General features: G+C 47.4%; 1 protein-coding gene across 1 annotated transcript; it reads left to right on the top strand.

Moving 5' to 3' along the window:
- The first annotated feature begins 3465 nt into the window (after positions 1–3465).
- Positions 3466–12589, top strand: terf2ip (telomeric repeat binding factor 2, interacting protein). The gene is made up of 3 exons (XM_086001231.1): positions 3466–4224; positions 9411–9550; positions 12011–12589. The coding sequence occupies exons 1-3, from the start codon at positions 3549–3551 to the stop codon at positions 12515–12517; spliced, it is 1323 nt and encodes a 440-aa protein (XP_085857357.1). The 5' UTR covers positions 3466–3548; the 3' UTR covers positions 12518–12589.
- The last annotated feature ends 6726 nt before the right edge of the window (positions 12590–19315 follow it).

Below are 19315 nucleotides of genomic sequence, written 5' to 3'. Positions count from 1 at the left end.
AACCTCCATTGCAGATCACCCTGGAGCTGCCACACACTGCAAGGTGGACTGCAGAACTGCAAATCCATCCACCATGGTGCAAGGGGGCAGTCCTCCAATTGATCCTCCATCTGCAGCATATTCTCAGAGACCATTCCTAGTGTCTGCACATATCTGTGACGCACAGCAAGCATTCTTCTTCTAAAATCAGGACTCATGAGATCTGGATCCCCATCCTCAGGCCCAGATGAAATGTATCCCAGGCTGTTAAGCGAAGCAAAACAGTAAATAGCAGAGGCCCTGACCATCATTTTTCAATCCTCTCTGGCTTCAGGTGTGGTGCTGGAGGACTGGAGGACTGCTAATGTGGTACCCTTGTTTAAAAAGGGAGAAAAGGATAGACCGAGTAATTACAGGCCAGTCAGCCTAACCTCGGTGGTGGGAAAATTATTGGAAAGAATTCTGAAGGACAGGATAAATCTTCATTTAGAACGACACGGATTAATCAAGGATAATCAGCACGGATTTGTTAAGGGAAGGTCGTGTCTGACAAACTTGATTGGATTTTTTGAGGAGGTTAACAAGGAGGGTAGATGAGGGTAGTGCATTTGATGTAGTGTATATGGACTTTAGCAAGGCTTTTGATAAGGTGCCACATGGCAGACTGGTCACGAAGTTAAAAGCCCATGGGATCCAGGGCAAAGTGTCAAGTTGGATTCAAAACTGGCTCGGAGACAGGAAGCAGAGGGTAATGGTTGATGGGTGTTTCTGTGACTGGAAGGCTGTTTCCAGTGGGGTTCCGCAGGACTCAGTACTAGGTCCCTTGCTTTTTGTGGTATATATCAACGATCTAGACTTGAATATAGGGGGTGACATGAATCTTGTCATTCATGTGGAAATGACTTATGAAGTAATACTGGGCGGCCTGCTGGTGGCGCTGTCCAGGGAGAGTATAAATACTCAGGCATGGGCCCAGCTTGCTCAGGACATTCTTTAACAGGAACTAGTGAAGGACACAACTCGATCCCCATGTTGAAAAACAGTTGATTAAAGCCTTGTTTAATACTCAGACCAAGTGCCTAGTAGTTTTCTTACGTCAGGGGGTATGATTAAGAAGTTTGCTCAAATCGGCTGTGTGGTTGATACTGAAGACGGAAGCTGTAGACTGCAGGAAGATATCAATAAATTGGTCAGGTGGGCAGAACAGTGGCAAATGGAATTCAATCCAGAGAAGTGTGAGGTAATGCATTTGGGGAGGGCTAACAAGGAAAGGGAATACACATTAAATGGTAGGACACTGAGTAGTGTAGAGGAACAAAGGGACCTTGGAGTGCATGTCCACAGATCCCTGAAGGTAGCAGGCCAGGTAGATAAGGTGGTTAAGAAGGCATACGGAATGCTTGCCTTTATTAGCCGTGGCATAGAATACAAGAGCAGGGGGGTTATGCTTCAACTGTAGAAAACACTAGTTAGGCCTCAGCTAGAGTACTGCTTGCAGTTCTGGTCACCACATTACAGGAAAGATGTGATTGCACTAGAGAGGGTACAGAGGAGATTTATAAGGATGTTGCCGGGAGTAGAGAATCTTAGCTATGAGGAAAGACTGGATAGGCTCGGTCTGTTTTCCTTGGAACAGAGGAGGCTGAGGAGAGACCTTATCAAGGTGTATAAAATTATGAGCTAGATAAAGTGGACAGAAAGGACCTATTTCCCTTAGCAGAGGGGTCAAAAACCAGGGGGCACAGATTTAAAGTAATTGGGGGAAGCTTTAGTGGGGATTTGAGGGGAAATGTCTTTACCCAGAGGGTTTTCAGGGTCTGGAACTCACTGCCTGAAAGGGTGGTAGAGGCAGGAACCCTAACCACATTTAAAAAGTACTTGGATGTGCACTTGGGATGCTCTAACCTGCAGGGCTACGGACCAAGAGCTGGGAAGTGGGATTAGGCTGGATAGCTCTTTGTTGGCCGGCACAGACACGATGAACCAAAATGGCCTCCTTCCGTGCTGTAACTTTCTATGATTCCAGTCGAATGAGATGCTGTTTACCTCAGGTTTCAGCATTTAGACCATAATCTGGTGAGGATAGGTGTGCCAACTAATTGCATACAACGGCAACTTGCATTTATATAACGCCTTAATGTAGAAAAATGTCCCAAAGCACTTCACAATAAAATGGAAACTAAGCTAATCAAGGAGATGGTAGGAAGCGTGACCTAAAGCTTTGTCAAAGAGTTGGGCTTGAAGGAGGGTCCTGGGTACGTGTCCTAGTGGTTGAAGGAAGTCTCTGATGTTGGGACAAAGGGAAGTGGAGATGTACAAGAGGCCAGAGTCAGGAGCATGAAGTGATCAGAGGGGTTATACAGATAGGGAGAGATGAAGCCATAAAACAATTTAAAAACATAAGAGGAGAATTTTAAATGTGAGGTATCGGGGAACCGGAAGTCAATGTAGTTCACCAAGGACATGGGTAATGGGTGAGCAGGACTGTATAGGATCAGATATGAGCTGAGGTTTATGGAAAGTGGAGGATGGAAGGCCAGCATTGGAATAGTCGAGTCTGGAGGGATCAAAGGCATGGATGAGGGTTTCAGTGACAAATGGGCTGATGAAGGGTGGAGGCTTTTAGTGGAGTGAAAGGATGTAAGGCTGTTAGTGGAGTAATACTTGCAGGACAAGGCTGGGGTTTAAGGGCCCTGTGAACCTCAGTCATTGAAGGTGAGCAACTGAAGCACTTGAACACAGTGGGAGCGGGGGGGGGGGGGGGGGGGGGGAAGAAGAGAGTTATTTTCATTTGCCAACAGGCTTTGCTCACAGCATTGTTGGAAGATGTGGTTGGCGCCCCTTTCCTTGCAAGGCCAAGATCTGGATACACCAGGTCCCAACCTCAATTGGGAAATCTCGCTCGGTTTTGTAGGGGGCGGAATCTCTGCCTGCCCCTTACGAGGCCAGCCATGGAGACATGGGGACGGGAGAATTAGATCTGGAGATCCTCTGCTTTAGGAGATTCCGGCTCCTGTCCCATAAAGGATTGGCATAAAACTGGATGCCGGTCCACCAAGTCAGGCGAGACATTTCGAACGCCAGAAGAGTGCAATTGGACTCCACAGGGGTTAAAGAGGGCATAGAATGGGGTCACTGAGGGGACATGGCCCCCAACCCCAGATAACTGGTAGTGCCAGAGTTTCAGCCAGACACCAACATCCTTTTTGCTGTTTAACCATCTCTTGTTTTTCACTTCTGAACTTTACAGGCCACTCTATTTCTTCCCCATGTGTTGCTGCCTGCTCCTTTTTGTCCATGCTGTTCCTCAGTCACCCTCTCCAGTCCTATCCACACCTGAAAGCTCTTCTCTCCGCAGGTGCCGCCAAATGTTTGTTATGTCCTTTTCCGTCCAATAGAAATCCAGCCTCACAACATTATCCAATAAGGAGCTTAAGACTCCCTGTCGCCGACACAGGGTTGCCCAATAAAGGCTGAGCTCATTCCCGGAGCTGACCAATCAGAATATTGCAGAAGGCCAGCGTTTGAGCGCGCGGGTTTTCTGTTGCTGTTGCCGAGCTCGAGCTGCGATGGCAGCGGCAGCGGCAGCCTCGGCCTCTAACCCTGGGACCCTGGTTCACTCCCGGACCCTTTTCTTGGGTGATGATGGCGTCCCGCTGCGTTTCTACATCCGGCCGGGGCCCACCAAGGCCTCGCTGTTGCCGCTGATTATACACGGGGGTGGGGTGGTGTGCCGGGTCCAGGAGCCGGGCGCCATCCTCTTGGCCGATTCGGGCGACCGGCGGCCGCCGCTGCCGAGCGGCTACATCAGCGCGCAGTACGTGCTGGACAGCGTGGAACGCAACCAGCAGCTGGCGCTGGAGGGTTACGCGGCGGAGCGGGACTGCAGGCCAGCCCCGGCCGGGTCGCTGCCTCCGCGACAGGGCCTCGTGGGCGCCTCCGGCAGGTCGGCCTACACCAAGCTGGAGGATGTGGCCATCCTGATGTACGTGCGCCGGTACGGCGGGCTGACCGGCAGCGAGGGCTCGGTGCGCGGGAACGCGCTGTGGCGCGAAATGGAGCGCGTGCAGCTGACGGGCCGCAGCTGGCAGTCCATGAAGGAGCGCTACCTGCGGTGCCTGCGCGGCCGCGAGCACCTCTACCAGCTTGATAGCCGCTCTGTCATCCCCACCGTCATCTTCCCCAACACCAGGCTCGACCGGGCACAGGAGGCGGCCGGGCAGCAAACGTCCAAGCCTGCGGCAGGTAAGGAAGGGGAGACTGTGTGGGGTAGGAGAGGCTGCGTGGATTGGGTTGCGTTGGGGAGGCTGGTGTGGTTGGAGGAACTGTAATGGGCTGGATTGATGGAAGGCTTGCTTTGCAATTCAAACGGGATTGTTTGTTAATCCTGTTCTCCTTTGCCAAAATTGCTCACTATTCTAGCATCATTCTGGAATGCAAAGATAAACCCTGGCTTTTGTTCTCCATTGCTAACCGTCTTGTTAAACCCCTCTCTCTTCCACCCTCACCTTCGACAAGTGTGAGGAGCTCATGGACTTCTTCGTCTCTAAGATTGAGACCATCCGATCAGCTGCCTCTGCCACTCCCTTCCCCTAGCCCACCAGGCCAAACTTCCTCTAAGGTTCCCCCCTGCCCTAGCCCTGAACTCGCAACTTTCTCCAGTTTCTCTCCGATCTGACCTCTTGTGCTCATCTTATACATGAGACCCACTTCCTGCTCCCTTGACCCTATTCCCACCAAACTGCTGCCCACCCAACTTCATTTTCTGGCTCCCATGTTAGCTGATCTTTGTTAACGGTGTTCTCTCAGGTACTGTCCCCCTCCCTCAAATCTGCTGTCATCACCCCTCTCAAAAAACCAACCTTAGACCCCTCTGTCCTTGCAAACTACAGCCCTATCTCCAACCTCCCATTCCTCTCAAGTCCTTGAATGTGTTGACTCCTCCCAAATCTGTGCCCATCTTTCCTGCAATTTCATGTTTGAATCTCCCCAATCAGATTTCCACCCTTGCCACGGTACCGAAACGGCTCTCATCAAAGTCAGAAATTACATCCTTTGTGACTGACAAAAGTAAACTATTCCTCCTCATCCTTCTTGACTTGTCTGCAGCCTTTGACACGGTTGACCACTCCATCCTCCTCCAATGTCTCCACCGTTGTCCAGCTAGGTGGGACTGTACTCACCTGTAACCATTCTTATCTATCTAATCGTAGCCAGAGAATCACCTACAATGGCTTCTCTTCCCGCTCCTGCATTGTTACCTCTGGTGTCCCCCCAAGGATCTATCCTTGGCCCTCCTATTTCTCATCTACATGCTGCCCCTTGGCGGCATCATCTGAAAACACAGCATCAGTTTCCACATGTACGCTGACAACACGTAGCTCTACCTCACTACCACTTCTCTCGACCCCGCCGCGGTCTCTAAGTTGGTAGACTGCTTTTCCGACGTGCAGTTCTGGATGAGCTGAAATTTTCTCCAATTAAATATTGTGAAGACTGAAGCCATTGTTTTTGGTCCGAGCCACTGACTGTTACCCTCTCCCTAACATTTGTCTGAGTCTGAACCACCCTGTTCACAACCTTGATGCCAAATTTAACCCTGAAATGAGCTTCTGACCACATCCGCAGCGTAGCAAAGAACGCCTATTTCCACCTCTAACATCGTCCATCTCTGCCCTTGCTTCAGCTCATCCGCTGCTGAAACCCTCATCCATGCCTTTGTTACCTCTAGACTTGACTATTTCAACGCACTCCTGGCTGGCCTCCCACATTATACCCTACGTAAACTTGAGGTCATCCAAAACTCATCTGCCCGTGTCCTAACTCGCACCAAGTCCCGTTCACCCAGCCCCCCTGTGCTTGCTGACCTACTTTGGCTCCCCGTTAAGCAACTCCTCAATTTCAAAATTCTCATCCTTGTTTTTAAATCCCTCCATGGCCTCTTCCCCTCCCTATTTCTGTAATCTCCTCCAGCCCCACAACCCCCCGAGATATCTGCGCTCCTCTAATTCTGCCCTTTTTGAGCATCCCTGATTATAATCGCTCAACCATTGGTGGCCGTGCCTTCTGTTGCCTAGACCCGATGCTCTGGAATTTCCCGCCTAAACCTCGCTACCTCTCCTTCCTCCTTTTTAAGACTCTCTCCTTTAAAACCGATCTCTTTTGACCAAGCTTTTGGTCACCTGCCCTAATTTCTCCTTATGTGGCTCAGTGTATTTTTTGTTTTTTTAATACTCCTGCGAAGCGCCTTGGAATGTTTTACTACGTTAAAGGCGCTATATAAATGCAGGTTGTTAACAACACGCCGTTGCATTTCGGTCCAACGTGTCCAATTCCAAACCACTATCCTCCAGAATTAGATGCCCTAACCAACTTTTTTTGTCTTTTCTTGCATTTGTTGGTCTGAGATTTCCACGTCCATCAGTCTGTCCCTTCATTTGTTTTTTGCTCTTCCCGCTTTTTCTGTTTTATTCCCCTGTAACTTGGTGCACAGAAGTTGATCAACGGTAGATTTTCAAAAGGCCTTTGATAAGGTACCACATAATAGACTAATGAATAAGGTCAGGGAATGCAGAGTCGGGGGACAAGTAGCAAAATGGATAGCTAGCTCGCTTCAAGACAGACAGCAGAGAGATGGGATAAACGATAGCTATTCAGTGGCAGAAGGTGGGTAGTGGTGTTCCATAAGGATCAGTACTGGGACCACTGTTCACAATTTATAGTAACGATTTAGACTTTGGAATCAGAAACCCAATTTCTAAATTTGCAGATGACACCAAATTGTGGGGGATAGTCAACAAATTACAAGAAGACAGTAATAAACTTGAACTGGCACATGAAATTCAACACCGATAAATGTGAGGTATTTTCTTAAGGAAAAATAGGGAGATCACATATATTACTTGGAAAATATGAATCTAAGTTGGGTAGAAGAGTAAAGGGATCTCTGTGTACAGATACACAAATCACCTGAAAGTAGTGACACAGGTTAACAAGGCCATAAATAAAGCAAACCAAGCACTATGGTTTATTGCTAGAGGGATTGAATTGAAAAGTAGTGAAGTTATGCTAAACTTGTTTTGAACCTTGGTTGGACCACACCTTGGAGTACTGCGTACAATTAGAGGCACTGGAGAGGGTGCAAAAGATTTACAAGGATGATACCAGAAATGCGAGTGTATACCTATCTGGAAAGGATGAACAGGCTGGGTCTCTTTTTTTTTTCCCTCCGAGAAGGCTGAGGGTTGACCTAATAGAAGTCTTTAAAAATTATGAAATGTTTTGATAGAGTAGACAGTGTTTCCACTTGTGGGGGAAGAGCATAGAGGCCATAAATATAAGATAGTCACCAAGAAATCAAATAGGGAATTCAGAAGAAACTTTACCCAGAGAGTGGTGAGACTATGGAACTCGCTACCACAGGGAGTGGTTGAAGTGAATAGTATAGATGCATTTAAGTGGAGGCTAGTAAACATGAGGGAAAAGGTAATAGAGGATTATGCTGATAGTTAGATGAGGAAAGACGAGAGGAGGCTCGAGTGGAGCTTAAATGCTGACATGGAGTAGTTGGGCCGAATGGCCTCTTTCTGTGCTGTATAGTCTATGTAACCCACCATACATTTTGAGTAGTTTCAGTCTTGTGTTCCATAGTATAAAGTTATGACCACCAGTGGTGGGGTGAAGGTCAAAGGGAAAAAAATTGAAGTCTTCCCTCCAATTATGAGCTGTCCATCTCCCAAATAGCTTTATTCATTCAACTGGGGCTGGCTACAACTTTATACATAAACTACTGAAGAGCATCTGTACCTATCTCATCTGGGAAAACATGTTAAAGAAATTCACATACGAACCGGGGTCAAGCAAGGCTGTGTCATCGCACCAACACTCTTCTCAATCTTCCTTGCTGCAATGCTCCATCTCCCCCCTCAGTAAGCTCCCCACTGGAGTGGAGCTAATTTACAGAACAAACGGGAAACTGTTCAACCTCCGTTGCCTCCAGTCCAGATCCAAGGTCGTCCCATCCTCTGTCGTCGAATTACAGTATGCAGACGATGCTTGCATCTGCGCTCACTCGGAGGTCGAACTCCAAACCATCGTAAACACCTTCACCAAAGCATCCATAAGACAAAGGTCCTCTACCAACCTGCCCCCGCCACACAGTGCTCCCCCCCCCCCCCCCCCCCCCCGATTATCAAAATCCATGACAAGGCTTTGGACAACGTGGACCACTTTCCATACCTCGGGAGCCTACTGTCAACAAGGGCAGACGTCGGACGAAGTCCAACACCGCCTTCAGTGTGCTAGTGCAGCCTGAGGAAGAGAGTGAAGACCAGGACCTCAAACCTGGCACTAAGCTCAAGGTCTACAGGGCAGCAATGATACCTTCCCTGCTGTATGCCTCAGACATGGACCGTGTACAGCAGGCACCTCAAAGCACTGGAGAGGTACCACCAACGCTGCCTCCGCAAGATCTTGCAAATCCATTGGCAGGATAGGCGCACCAATGTCAGTGTTCTTGCTCAGGCCAGCATCGACGCTCTGACCACGCTCGATCAGCTCCGGTGGACGGGTCACATTGTCCGCATGCCCGATACGAGACTCCCAAAACAAGCGCTCTATTCGGAGCTCCGACACAGCAAGAGAGCCCCAGGTGGGCAGAGGGAACGCTTCAAGGACACCCTCAAAACCTCCTTGGAAAAAGTGTAATATGCCCACCGACACCTGGGAATCCCTGGCCCAAGACCGCACAAAGTGGAGGAGAAGCATCCGGGAAGGCGCCGAACACCTCGAGTCTCTTTGCCGGGAGCAAGCGGAAGCCGAGCGCACATCAACCCAAGCACCCCGCCCCTTCAACCACCGTCTGCCCCACCTGTGACCGGGACTGTAGGTCCTGCATTGGACCAATCAGTCATCTGCGAGCTCATTTTTAATGTGGAAGCAAGTCCTCCTTGGTTCCAAGGGACTGCCGAAGAAGATGATGATAAATGCAAGTCTGTCTTTTTTATCCTTCTAAACTCGAGAATATAGGCCCATTTCACTCGATCTAAAAGGAATAGTTAACCTGAAACCACCTTTCCCTGTTCCAGTGGATCGTCCCAAGTCACTCTTTAAAGAGCAGGAAAATCTCTTAGATTTTGTGAGGTCTTGCATACAGAATAGTTGCTGTGCTCATCTGCATAGCAGCCACTGTATTTCAAAGTAATTAATTGTGTATGGAGTGCTTTAATACAAGCATCATATAAATCTAAGTTCTTTCCCTTCAATTTGTTACAAAATCGTAGTGGTCTCAATAGCTTTACTATTCATGTAGAAAACTGAAGTGATTATAGATAATTTTTCTATGATAGTCTGTACTGCATCATCTCATTGGTGTCTTTTCCGATTACCAAGTGTTACTGGAATAATCGAGCGTGGTTGAATATGTCTGATAGGTAAAAGGAATCCTGGCAATCTCCAGCATGTTGGCCTGGAGTCTAATGAGGATGCACCTGCCCCAGTTGAGCAAGTACCTGATGTGAATTCAGAGGAGGAATACTTCAACATATTTCCAGTTGCAATCCGTGAATTTCAGGTAGGCTGTGGTAATTCTGGTTTTGTTAATTAGTGGGGTTTTTTGTTGGAGCTTATGAATGCAAGTCTTTATGTCCATTTTCTTCTATATTCAAGGTTAGGCTGTTTCCAAGGCTTTTGGGTGAGCTGTGAGCTTCCCATTAAGCAGACTAAGTTTATTTTTACAATCTGCTTGAGGTTCCTGATGAGGTGCTGTTACAATGGCCCAGAAATTTGGGTCTCCACGGGTGAGTACGCACTGGGTACTCACCCGTAGGCACAATGGAAGTGCCGGTTTTCTGCATGTGTGGGGAAACCGGTACGGCCGATCCCCTGACCGGAGGGCTTCAGGGGCCGATCCCCTGACCGGAGGGCTTCGGGTTTATTTTACAGGTTTTCCCGGGAGGGTAAGTCTGCAGAAGTTACACATGTAAAAAGCAAGCGTAAGGCCTGCTTTTTACAAGGTAAGTGGTGGATTCATTAAAATTAAAACATTTTTTCCACAAGTTTATTATTTTTAAATACTTTAAAGCAAGGTAAGTTTATTTTTAGCTCTGTTATTTAAATTATTGTTTAAAATAGTTATTTCATGTAATTTATAACTTATTTTAAAAATGTGATGGTTTTTAAAATTTATTTGAAGATTTAGTGCTGTTTTGGGGCCATAGTATTTATAAGTCTTGACAGCTCTTCCTGTCAATCTTATGAATGGAGCATTTCCTGCTCCGATTGGCTCCCCATGGCCCACGTGATCCCAGGGGACGCATCGAACTAACTGCGCCCCTGGGATACGCAAGCACTGCACGCTGGCAGCTGGACCAGGCCCCAGATCGGAATTCCACGGGGGCCCACAGCTCAACAGCTGGCGCGCAAGGTAAGTGCAGATCGGAGGCTTACACCCGCGGGAAGCCCCCGACCCGACTTTCTGGGCCATATTACTTCTCTCCTTCCCAAGGCAAGACTATCCTATTGGTTTGTGGGGGGCAGTATGACACCTGGCAATCTCCTTGGTTACAGTGGTGCTTCACCTCAACAGACCTAGCATCCAATATTTGTAGAGTATATGAAGGGGCATCCTATCTTCTCCAATGGAGCGGAGCTTTTTAAAAGGAACACCATGTTTTATAAAAACTTGACTTTGATCCAGCTTGTTGGTAGAGGAGTCCTGTGCTGATGCACTGTTGGGAGCCAGCAAGGCTGGTTGACAAAGGTCATGTGAAGTCCACTATCAGCAGCAGAACTATCATGGCCCATTGTTGTTACAATGTGATTTGTTAGATGGGCTGAATGTTCACATCTGTTAGCCCTATAGATATGGGGCAAGGCTGGTGCACTGGGATCATGTCAAACCTTTTCGCCACAATGTCCGCTGCAAAGTGGGGAATGAGGCATCAGATTTCACAATAACCAGAATGCACTGCAAGTTGTAATTGCATGTTACTATGAGTGTCATGTGACTTTGATTTGTTTTTCTTGTGCATGGTAAAATCTAGTTCAAACATTATTTTCCCCTGATCCCTTGCTGGGGAAAGCATTAGCAGCTTTTTGTTGGAACATTGGGAAATGCCTTGGGATTATTTACTGAGATTGAATTTTGGAAACCTCAGCCCTTGTCTCCCTATGTATTACAGTAATGGAGCATGCTACTAGCCCCCACAGCATTTGCTTTAAGATATTTGGTAATTCCTGGCTAGGGAATGTTTTATTAAAAAAAAAATACTGAGCACTAGATGCTAGAATGTTCTATGTAATGATGTGTTGGGCCAAAGAATTGGAATAATTTGTGGCTCCATGCACATGATTCACCATACTACTGTCTTGCCTTGACATGATGGGAGGTGCCAAGCAGAGGGGAGTGCTCCTCGGGAGAGGGGAAATTATCTGCTCTAGTTGAGCACCTACCTGCCCAACTAAAGAACAAGATTGGCAGTTTACTCAGTTCAATACTCCACACAGCCAGGTGATCAGGGAAAAATTGGGTGGGGAAAGAAATTTGTCATCACCCAGTTTGCCCATGCAAGAACAAAGCAGAACTGATGGTTAAAGCACCTTCTACAAATGAGCTGCTTGAACCATATATCCAGTTACTTTGTGATTACAGGAAACTTTCGATTTACCGGCACCTAAATAACCGGAAATCTCGGTTAACCGGCAAAATTCAGGAGTAGGTTCAAGTAAGTTTTTACTTCATATTGTACTTGCCTTCCTCGATCTGTTGCTGTGCAAGGGTGTGGCTGCAGCTGTTGCTAAGCTACAGAGACGCTTGGAACTTGTGGCCATTGTTCTGAACCTGTTGCTAAGCAACAGGGTTTGTTGCTTTATACGGAGCTCTCAGCTCTCCGTATCTTTTACTATAGCTTTCGGTTATCTGGAATATTTGATGAACCGGCACCATGTCGGTGCCGGATTTTTTTTAAAGTTTCCTGTAGTTGTTTACTGCGAACGGCTGACTTTTTTGAAACTGTTTTGTTCCCCATCCTAGGTTGAAGAAGAGACTCCTGAACAGCTGATCGAAACCAGTGACGAGATGGAGACAGAAAATGTCCCACAAGCACAACAAATGGAGACTGACAAACCCCCACAAGTGAGCCCTGGTGAGCGCCATCCCAAGCAGAAAGGAACTTTGGCAGAATTCATCATGGACAACAAGCAATCCAAATTGGACTCTCAAACGCCTGTGGATGAGTTATCCTCCTTGCCCACAGCCTCCCAGGATGAGGTGGAATGTGCAATTAGAGCCATCAATACATTGATGCAAACTCATGACCTGGACCTCTGTGCAGCCACACAAATGTTACTGAAGAACAATGGGGAACTGGCAGCAGCGTTGCATTTCCTGGAGACTGGTCACCGGCCAGATGGTTATCCTATCTGGACGCTCCAAGATGACCTTGATCTGGAGAATGTTGATGGAAAAGTGCAGGAGAGGTTAATCCGGAAATTTGGTTCAGAGAATTTGGCCAAACGCATTGCCTTTCGAAAAAGTTAGCAGTGAAAGGAGACTTTCAGGATTCTTAACTCTCTTTGGATCTGTAACTAAAAGGAGCTGGAGTTTGTTTTAGTGGTGTATTTTGAACACTCCTTTTATTTCCAAGACCTGGGTTCACATCTGACTTTGACTGCATGGGGTGGCAGTCTCTGCCAGTTGTAAGGGTCAAATGAGTTGGAGAGTCTCATCTCATTCATAAAACCAGAGCACAAACCTGGACTGGGGGTCACTAGCTGCTAATGGAATGGGGGGGGTGGTGATCTTGTGAAGTTGGGGTTAAGATCTTTTTTTTAGTCGAGGAAGCTTTACTGGATGTTAAATCTGTGCTATGTCTAACAAGTGCAGAGTAGAAATTAATCCAAGACTAGTAACTCTCCTTGATGAACTTAAGTATGTCTTCTTTTTGAAAAAGAAATAAGACTTGCATGTGGCCTGTGGGGAGGGGAGGGGAAAGAGCAGGTGGTACCAGTGCCAAAAAGGGCAGTAATGACTTTGATCATTAACTAAAATATGAATGGTGATGTGGCTTTGAACAGAAAGTAGCCATCTTATTAAATTTGCAGTGACCACACACAAACATTTCACTTACAATTTCATTTGCACAATTTAAGAAACACTGGTGATCTGTATAGCACTATCCAAATGATACTTTTGAAGATGGCAGCAGTAAGATTAAAATCTGCTTTCCTGCCACAAGCTGTCCACTGATTTTTGGATGAGTCCTCTACATACTGTGTGCCCCTACTGCTGTTTTGCAATATCTGAGGCACTGCATTTTATGGCCAAAATCAGGAGCGTTAATGCATATGGGCACTGTATGGTTTGATACTAATCCATACAGACCTGAAGGTCCCAGGCTTGGCTTCCCCAGCCTACTTTACAAAGGCTACTCTGTTGAGATACAAAAATTGGCATCCATACTCTGGGCTAGTAAGGGGAAAATCAGCAAGAGTTCCTGCTGTGAGCTGTCCACTGATTTCAGATGAGTCCTCTACATACTGGGTGCCCCTAATGAGTGGATGTAGACAAGATTTGGTTTGGCTGTAATGCCTTCCAGTCTCCTACCTAATTATGCCACTTGGTGGGGTAGTGGAGGGCTGATTAAACAATGGAACTGTACCTCAGCATGTCTGTACCTTCACAACTGGAACGGAGAGAATTGGGGAGGGTGAAAGTGTGGTCCCCAAAAGCCTGACTGCATGTTCTTCAAAAGCAGTCATGTTCATCAATATTTGGGTGCTTGTATATATGCCATATATGGCTTTTGCTTGAATGTAGGCCCTGTCTGAGGTGACCACAGTAGCAAATAGTGTTTGAGAAATGACTGGGTACTTGTGCCCCATATATGCTCTAAGGTACCGTACAGTTCGGAGACTGAAAAACTATCATTAATGACTGAAGTAATAGTGCGGGACTTTGGTCAAGGGTCTACCTTCCAATATTCTCTCTAAGGTGCGTGGCCGCGTAGCAATTTGTAAGGTCCTGTGCACTGAAATAGACAGACTGAGCACAAAAGTGAGCTGGAATGGGGGGGGGGGGGGGGGGGGTAGGATTGAGCATAAAAACCCAGCAGCCAAAGTGCAAGCAGCTGGAGAGGAAGCTGGGAAAAAGTGCAGCTGAGCTTCTGAATGGAGGGACAGTGAGCTGGAGCAGGGGGAGAATTCCTGGTGGGCTGGTAGGAGCGGCAGCGTACAGCAATGTCTTTGAATCCTTCCCTAGCAATCACTGGCTTGGGGTGCGCACAGTTGCTAGGATACGGTTTAAACAATCACGGACTTGTAGGAAGTGGAGGGACTGGATTTGATCCTAGTCATTGTTTTGGGAATGAACAGCGAAGTGAGGTAACATTTAGATAAGTGGTTTTGGTTGTTGTAAAAATTGCCATGGACAAACGGTCACCCTCAAGAGTTTGTGGCCTGCTCAGTACAAATAAAAAAAATTAGAGGGATCATTGCCCCTGACCCTTCTAATTGGAGAGATGAATTAAAAGGATTTGAAGTGAATATAATACGTGCTCACCAGGAAATTACATAACTGGTGTGAAAGTAGATGTCAAAAGTCACTGAGGGAACTGATCTTGGACCAGGTTCCTTTTTTTAACTGAAGGGGAAGTTGTGACTTAATTTTTTTGGCCAGTCCTCTAGCTTGATGTCTGTACATGTTCACACTGAGCATTTTAACTAATTAAGCATTTTTTTAATAAACTCCTACTGGAGGGCACCACTAAGATACAAAAGTGAATTGAGATGTAGCAGTTAGTGGCAATGAGTGTAGATTTTTATGACTGAAATTTTTTTAACAAAGAGCCTGTGGAAGATAAAGAAACCCCTAGGTTTCTGGGATCTGAGGAAAAGCTGAAGCAGAAGACTGCGATAAGTCTTGGTTTCAACACAGTGGGTGAGGAGATATGACTTTAAATGCCAACCTTCTCTGAACTACAACTTACACCATTGTGCATGTTGAATGGGATAGGGAGCCATGGTGCTAACTATTGGCCCTTACTGATGGTATATGGTGCCCCAATATAGCCTGTGGGATATGCACCATATTCTCCTACCTACTCCAATAAGTGCCAGATACTAGTTATCAGACCAGTACCTTCAGGATAAAGCTCTGCACTGGAAGGTGGTTGTTGGAGGCCAATTATCTCAGCTGCAAGAGTTCCTCAAGGCAGTGTTGCAACCCAACCATCTTCAACTGCTTCATCAGTGACCTTCCCTCCATCATAAGGTCAGAAGTGGGGATGTTTGCTGATTGCACAGTGTTCAGTTCTGTTCGCAACTCCTCAGATAATGAAGCAGTCCATGCATGCAGCAAGACCTGGACAACATTCCTGCCAGGCAATGACTATCTCCAGCAAGAGAAAGTTTAACCACCTTCCTTTGACATTCAATGGGCTTACCATTGCCAAATCCCCCCACCATCAACAGCCTGGGGGTCACCATAGAATGGTCTCCTTCTGTGCTATAACCATTCAGCCGGTCGAGCCCGTGCTGGCTCTCCAAGAGCACTTCAGCTAGTCCCACTCCCCCGTTAACGTACTCCAAATGTATTATGGGTCTATTTTTACGCGTCAATAAGCATAAGAATCTGCACAACAAGTGCACAGGTTCTCAGTACCATAGATGCTTCATGACTGCATTCTTGCATGTTCTGTGCACCATCCACTCCCAGGTCTCAGCATGCGAGGTGCTGGTGCCTGATGCACAGCAATGCTATGGACATCAAACAACAGATTACAGTTTAAAAAGTAAAGTATATTTTATCAGATAAATGTGAGCGTGGCTCAGTTAGTACCACTCTTGCTTCTAAGACAGGATTGTGGGTACAAGTCTCACGAGCACATAATCTGGCTACAGTGTAGTGCTACAGTGTAGTACTGCATTGTCAGGTGCCATCTTTTGGATGAGATATTAAACTGTAACCCTCTCTACCTACTCAAGTGGATGTAAAAGATCCCATGGCATTATTCAAATAGCAAGGACTTCTTGTATCCTGGCCAATATTTGTACTTTAACCACCACCTAAAAATAAGATTATCTGATCATTACTGTTTGTGGGGTCTTGCTGTGCACAAATTGACTGCAATGTTTGGCAACACAGTAATAGTGACTGCATTTCAAAAATAACCCATTAGGTATAAAGCACTCTGACATGTCTTGAGGATGTGATAGGCTACTATGTATCGAACTACATGAGTTTAAAAATGACTTTTACCATCCTAGTAAAATGGCCATCTTTCAGCTGGAATGTTGTACTTCACTTAAAACAAGGCATAATTTATAAGCTCTGTAACACCTCAGTGAAAGACTGAGCTACAACGAAACATGTTCAGATCCATGCCTGCATGCAGCAAGACCTAGACGATGTTCAGGTTTGGGCTGATAAGTGGTAGGTAACATTCGTGCCACGGAAGTGCCAGGCAATGACTATCTCCAACACGCAAGAGTCTAACCACTGCCCCTTGACATTCAACAGCATTACCATCGCCGAATTCCCCCACTATCAACATCCTGGGGGTCACTATTGACCAGAAACTTAACTGGACCAGCCACATAAATACTGTGGCTACAAGAGTAGGTCAGAGGCTGGGTATTCTGCAATGAGTGACTCAACTGCTGACTACTCTCAGCCTTTCCACCATCTACAAGGCACAAGTCAGGAGTGTGATGGAATACTCTCCACTTGCCTGGATGAGTGCAGCTCCAACAACACTCGAGAAGCTCGACACCATCCAGGATAAAGCAGCTCACTTGATTGGCACCCCATCCACCACCTTAAACATTCACTCCCTCCACCACCAGCGCACTGTGGCTGCAGTGTGTACCATCTACAAGATGCACTGCAGCAACTCCCAAACCCGCGACCTCTTCCACCTGGAATGACAAGGGCAACAGGCGCATAGGAACACCGCAACCTCCAAGTTCCACTCCAAGCCCCTCTCCATCCTGACTTGGAAGTATATTGCTGTTCCTTCATCGTCGCTAGGTCAAATTCCTGGAACTCCCTACCTAACAGCACTGTGGGAATACCTTCACCACACGGACTGCAGCAGTTCAAGAAGGCAGTTCACCACCACCTCAAGGGCAACTAGGGATGGGCAATAAATGCTGGCATTGCCAGCGATGCCCACATCGCGTGAATGAATAAAAGGCTATTTACAAGACAATATGTAAGCAGCAATGCACAAGTGCTAGTAATACAATACTTATCAGTTCACAAGGAGATAAATGCCCACTGCAGAAAATAGTTTAGGTTTGTGAATGAAAGTCTGGATTTCCATCCTTAAAGATGTACAAATGAGCCCATTGTGTCCAAGTGTTTTCCAGAAATAGGCATGAATTAAAGATTACTATTGAAAATTTCATACCATTTAGGTCTGTACTGAACAGTTCTGCTATGCAAATAACTTACATAGCATACTCTGAAGTAGTTGGCTGCATATTATCCAGGCCTTGCACCTGCTAAGGCCTTAAACAGGGAACATTTTGAACTTGTAGAACAAAGCCCCCTTATCTATCCGTAACTCATCGGGCCTTTTTTTCTGTAAACATTATGACCTTGATATTAAACCCCGCCCCCCCCCCCCCCCCCACGATGGGCGGGAGAGGGTCAGGGTGGGGAGAGTTAGAGGCGGGACACTTGACATATTTAAACCAGCCTCCCACTGTGCAATTGGGAGCCCGATTTAAAATTTGCTGCTCCACGGGTTTCCCAGGGACTGGGAAACTCAGCAGTAAACATGAGGCGGGATCTGCCAGCTCCCCAACATAAGTGCCTCTTTCAGCAGTCCTTGGGCAATAAATGCTGGCCTTGCCAGCGATGCCAGATTGTTACCCCCCACCCAGCCCCTCAAGGAAGCCCTGGGTGTCCCCCAATCCACCTGCTTTCCAACTCCCCCCCAGCCCTCCCAATTGTGGGGCTCTCCCCGTGCCTTACCCCCAAAGCCCGCCCGATCATGGGCCTCGTTTTTCCTCCCAGCCCTTCTGATTGTGGGCCGATCACCCTCCCCTATCCAGCTCTCCCAACCGCGGGCCTCTGACCTCCCAATTGCTGGGGACCGCCCCAAGGGGTCCTCAGCTGCGACCTCCTGCTGCTGGTGTACCCTCCCACCCGCCAGCCAGCCTGTCCTGAAGTTTAATAAGGAAAATTAGGTTCCATTTCAAATTGTTATTTAATGTAACACTATAGGACTCCAGGCAGTTATTAAAACTTGTGAGGGTAATTCCTACACAATTACTTCCTCCTGAGGCCCAGAGGAGGTTGCCATCAGTACTTGGAGTCCATCCCCTGGACTAAAGAGCAAGAGCTATTGTTCCACCGGATGCACTCTATCCTTTATTAGCTCCTGGATCTCCTGGTCTCATCGAACCAGTCTTGGTGTTTCCTGGTCGAGTGACCGAGCATCTCTTCACAGGTGCTGATTATGGAGGCCTTGAGTGCAGACCAGGCGCTGTGGGCACTCTGTGTCTCTGCATCCCTGGGAGGAGTCAGGTTGTTTGTGAGGTGCAGGCTGAATAGGGCTTTCTTAGCGGGGTCTTTGAGTGCTCCGGCGTTAATTTCCTGCGGCATTGTTTCTGTTGCCGCCGCTGTTTTGGGGCTACATTGATGGAGATGACGGAGCGGATTAGGTGGTGGTCTGTCCAGCAGTCATCAGCTCCTGTCATGGCGCGGGTGATGTGGACGTCCTTGCGGTCCCTCGCTTGGACGATGATGTAGTCTAGCAGATGCCAGTGCTTGGAGCGAGGGTGCTGCCATGAAGCCTTGTACTTGTCTCTCTGACGGAACAAGGTGTTGGTTATGACAAGGCCATGTTCTAAGCATACCTCAGGAGCCTACTGTCAACAAGGGCAGACGTCAACGACGAAGTCCAACACCGCCTTCAGTGTGCCAGTGCAGTCTTCGGTCGCCTGAGGAAGAGAGTGTTTGAAGACCAGGACCTCAAACCCGGCACTAAGCTCATGGTCTACAGAGCAGCAGTGATACCCGCCCTACTGTATGCCTCAGAGACATGGACCATGTACAGCAGGCACCTCAAAGCACTGGAGAGGTACCACCAACTCTGCCTCCGCAAGATCCTGCAAATCCATTGGCAGGATAGGCGCACCAATGTCAGTGTTCTTGCTCAGGCCAACATCCCCAGCATCGAAGCTTTGACCACGCTCGATCAGCTCCGATGGACAGGTCACATTGTTCACATGCCCAATATGAGACTCCCAAAACAAGCGCTCTATTCAGAGCTCCGGCACAGCAAGAGAGCCCCAGGTGGGCAGAGGAAATGCTTCAAGGACACCCTCA

This window comes from Somniosus microcephalus, chromosome 11 (genome assembly GCF_052327205.1).
Source record: "Somniosus microcephalus isolate GS21.2 chromosome 11, FLI_Smic_1.0, whole genome shotgun sequence".
In the NCBI taxonomy this organism is placed as follows: domain Eukaryota; kingdom Metazoa; phylum Chordata; class Chondrichthyes; order Squaliformes; family Somniosidae; genus Somniosus; species Somniosus microcephalus.
This window is presented reverse-complemented; position numbering and strand designations above follow the sequence as displayed.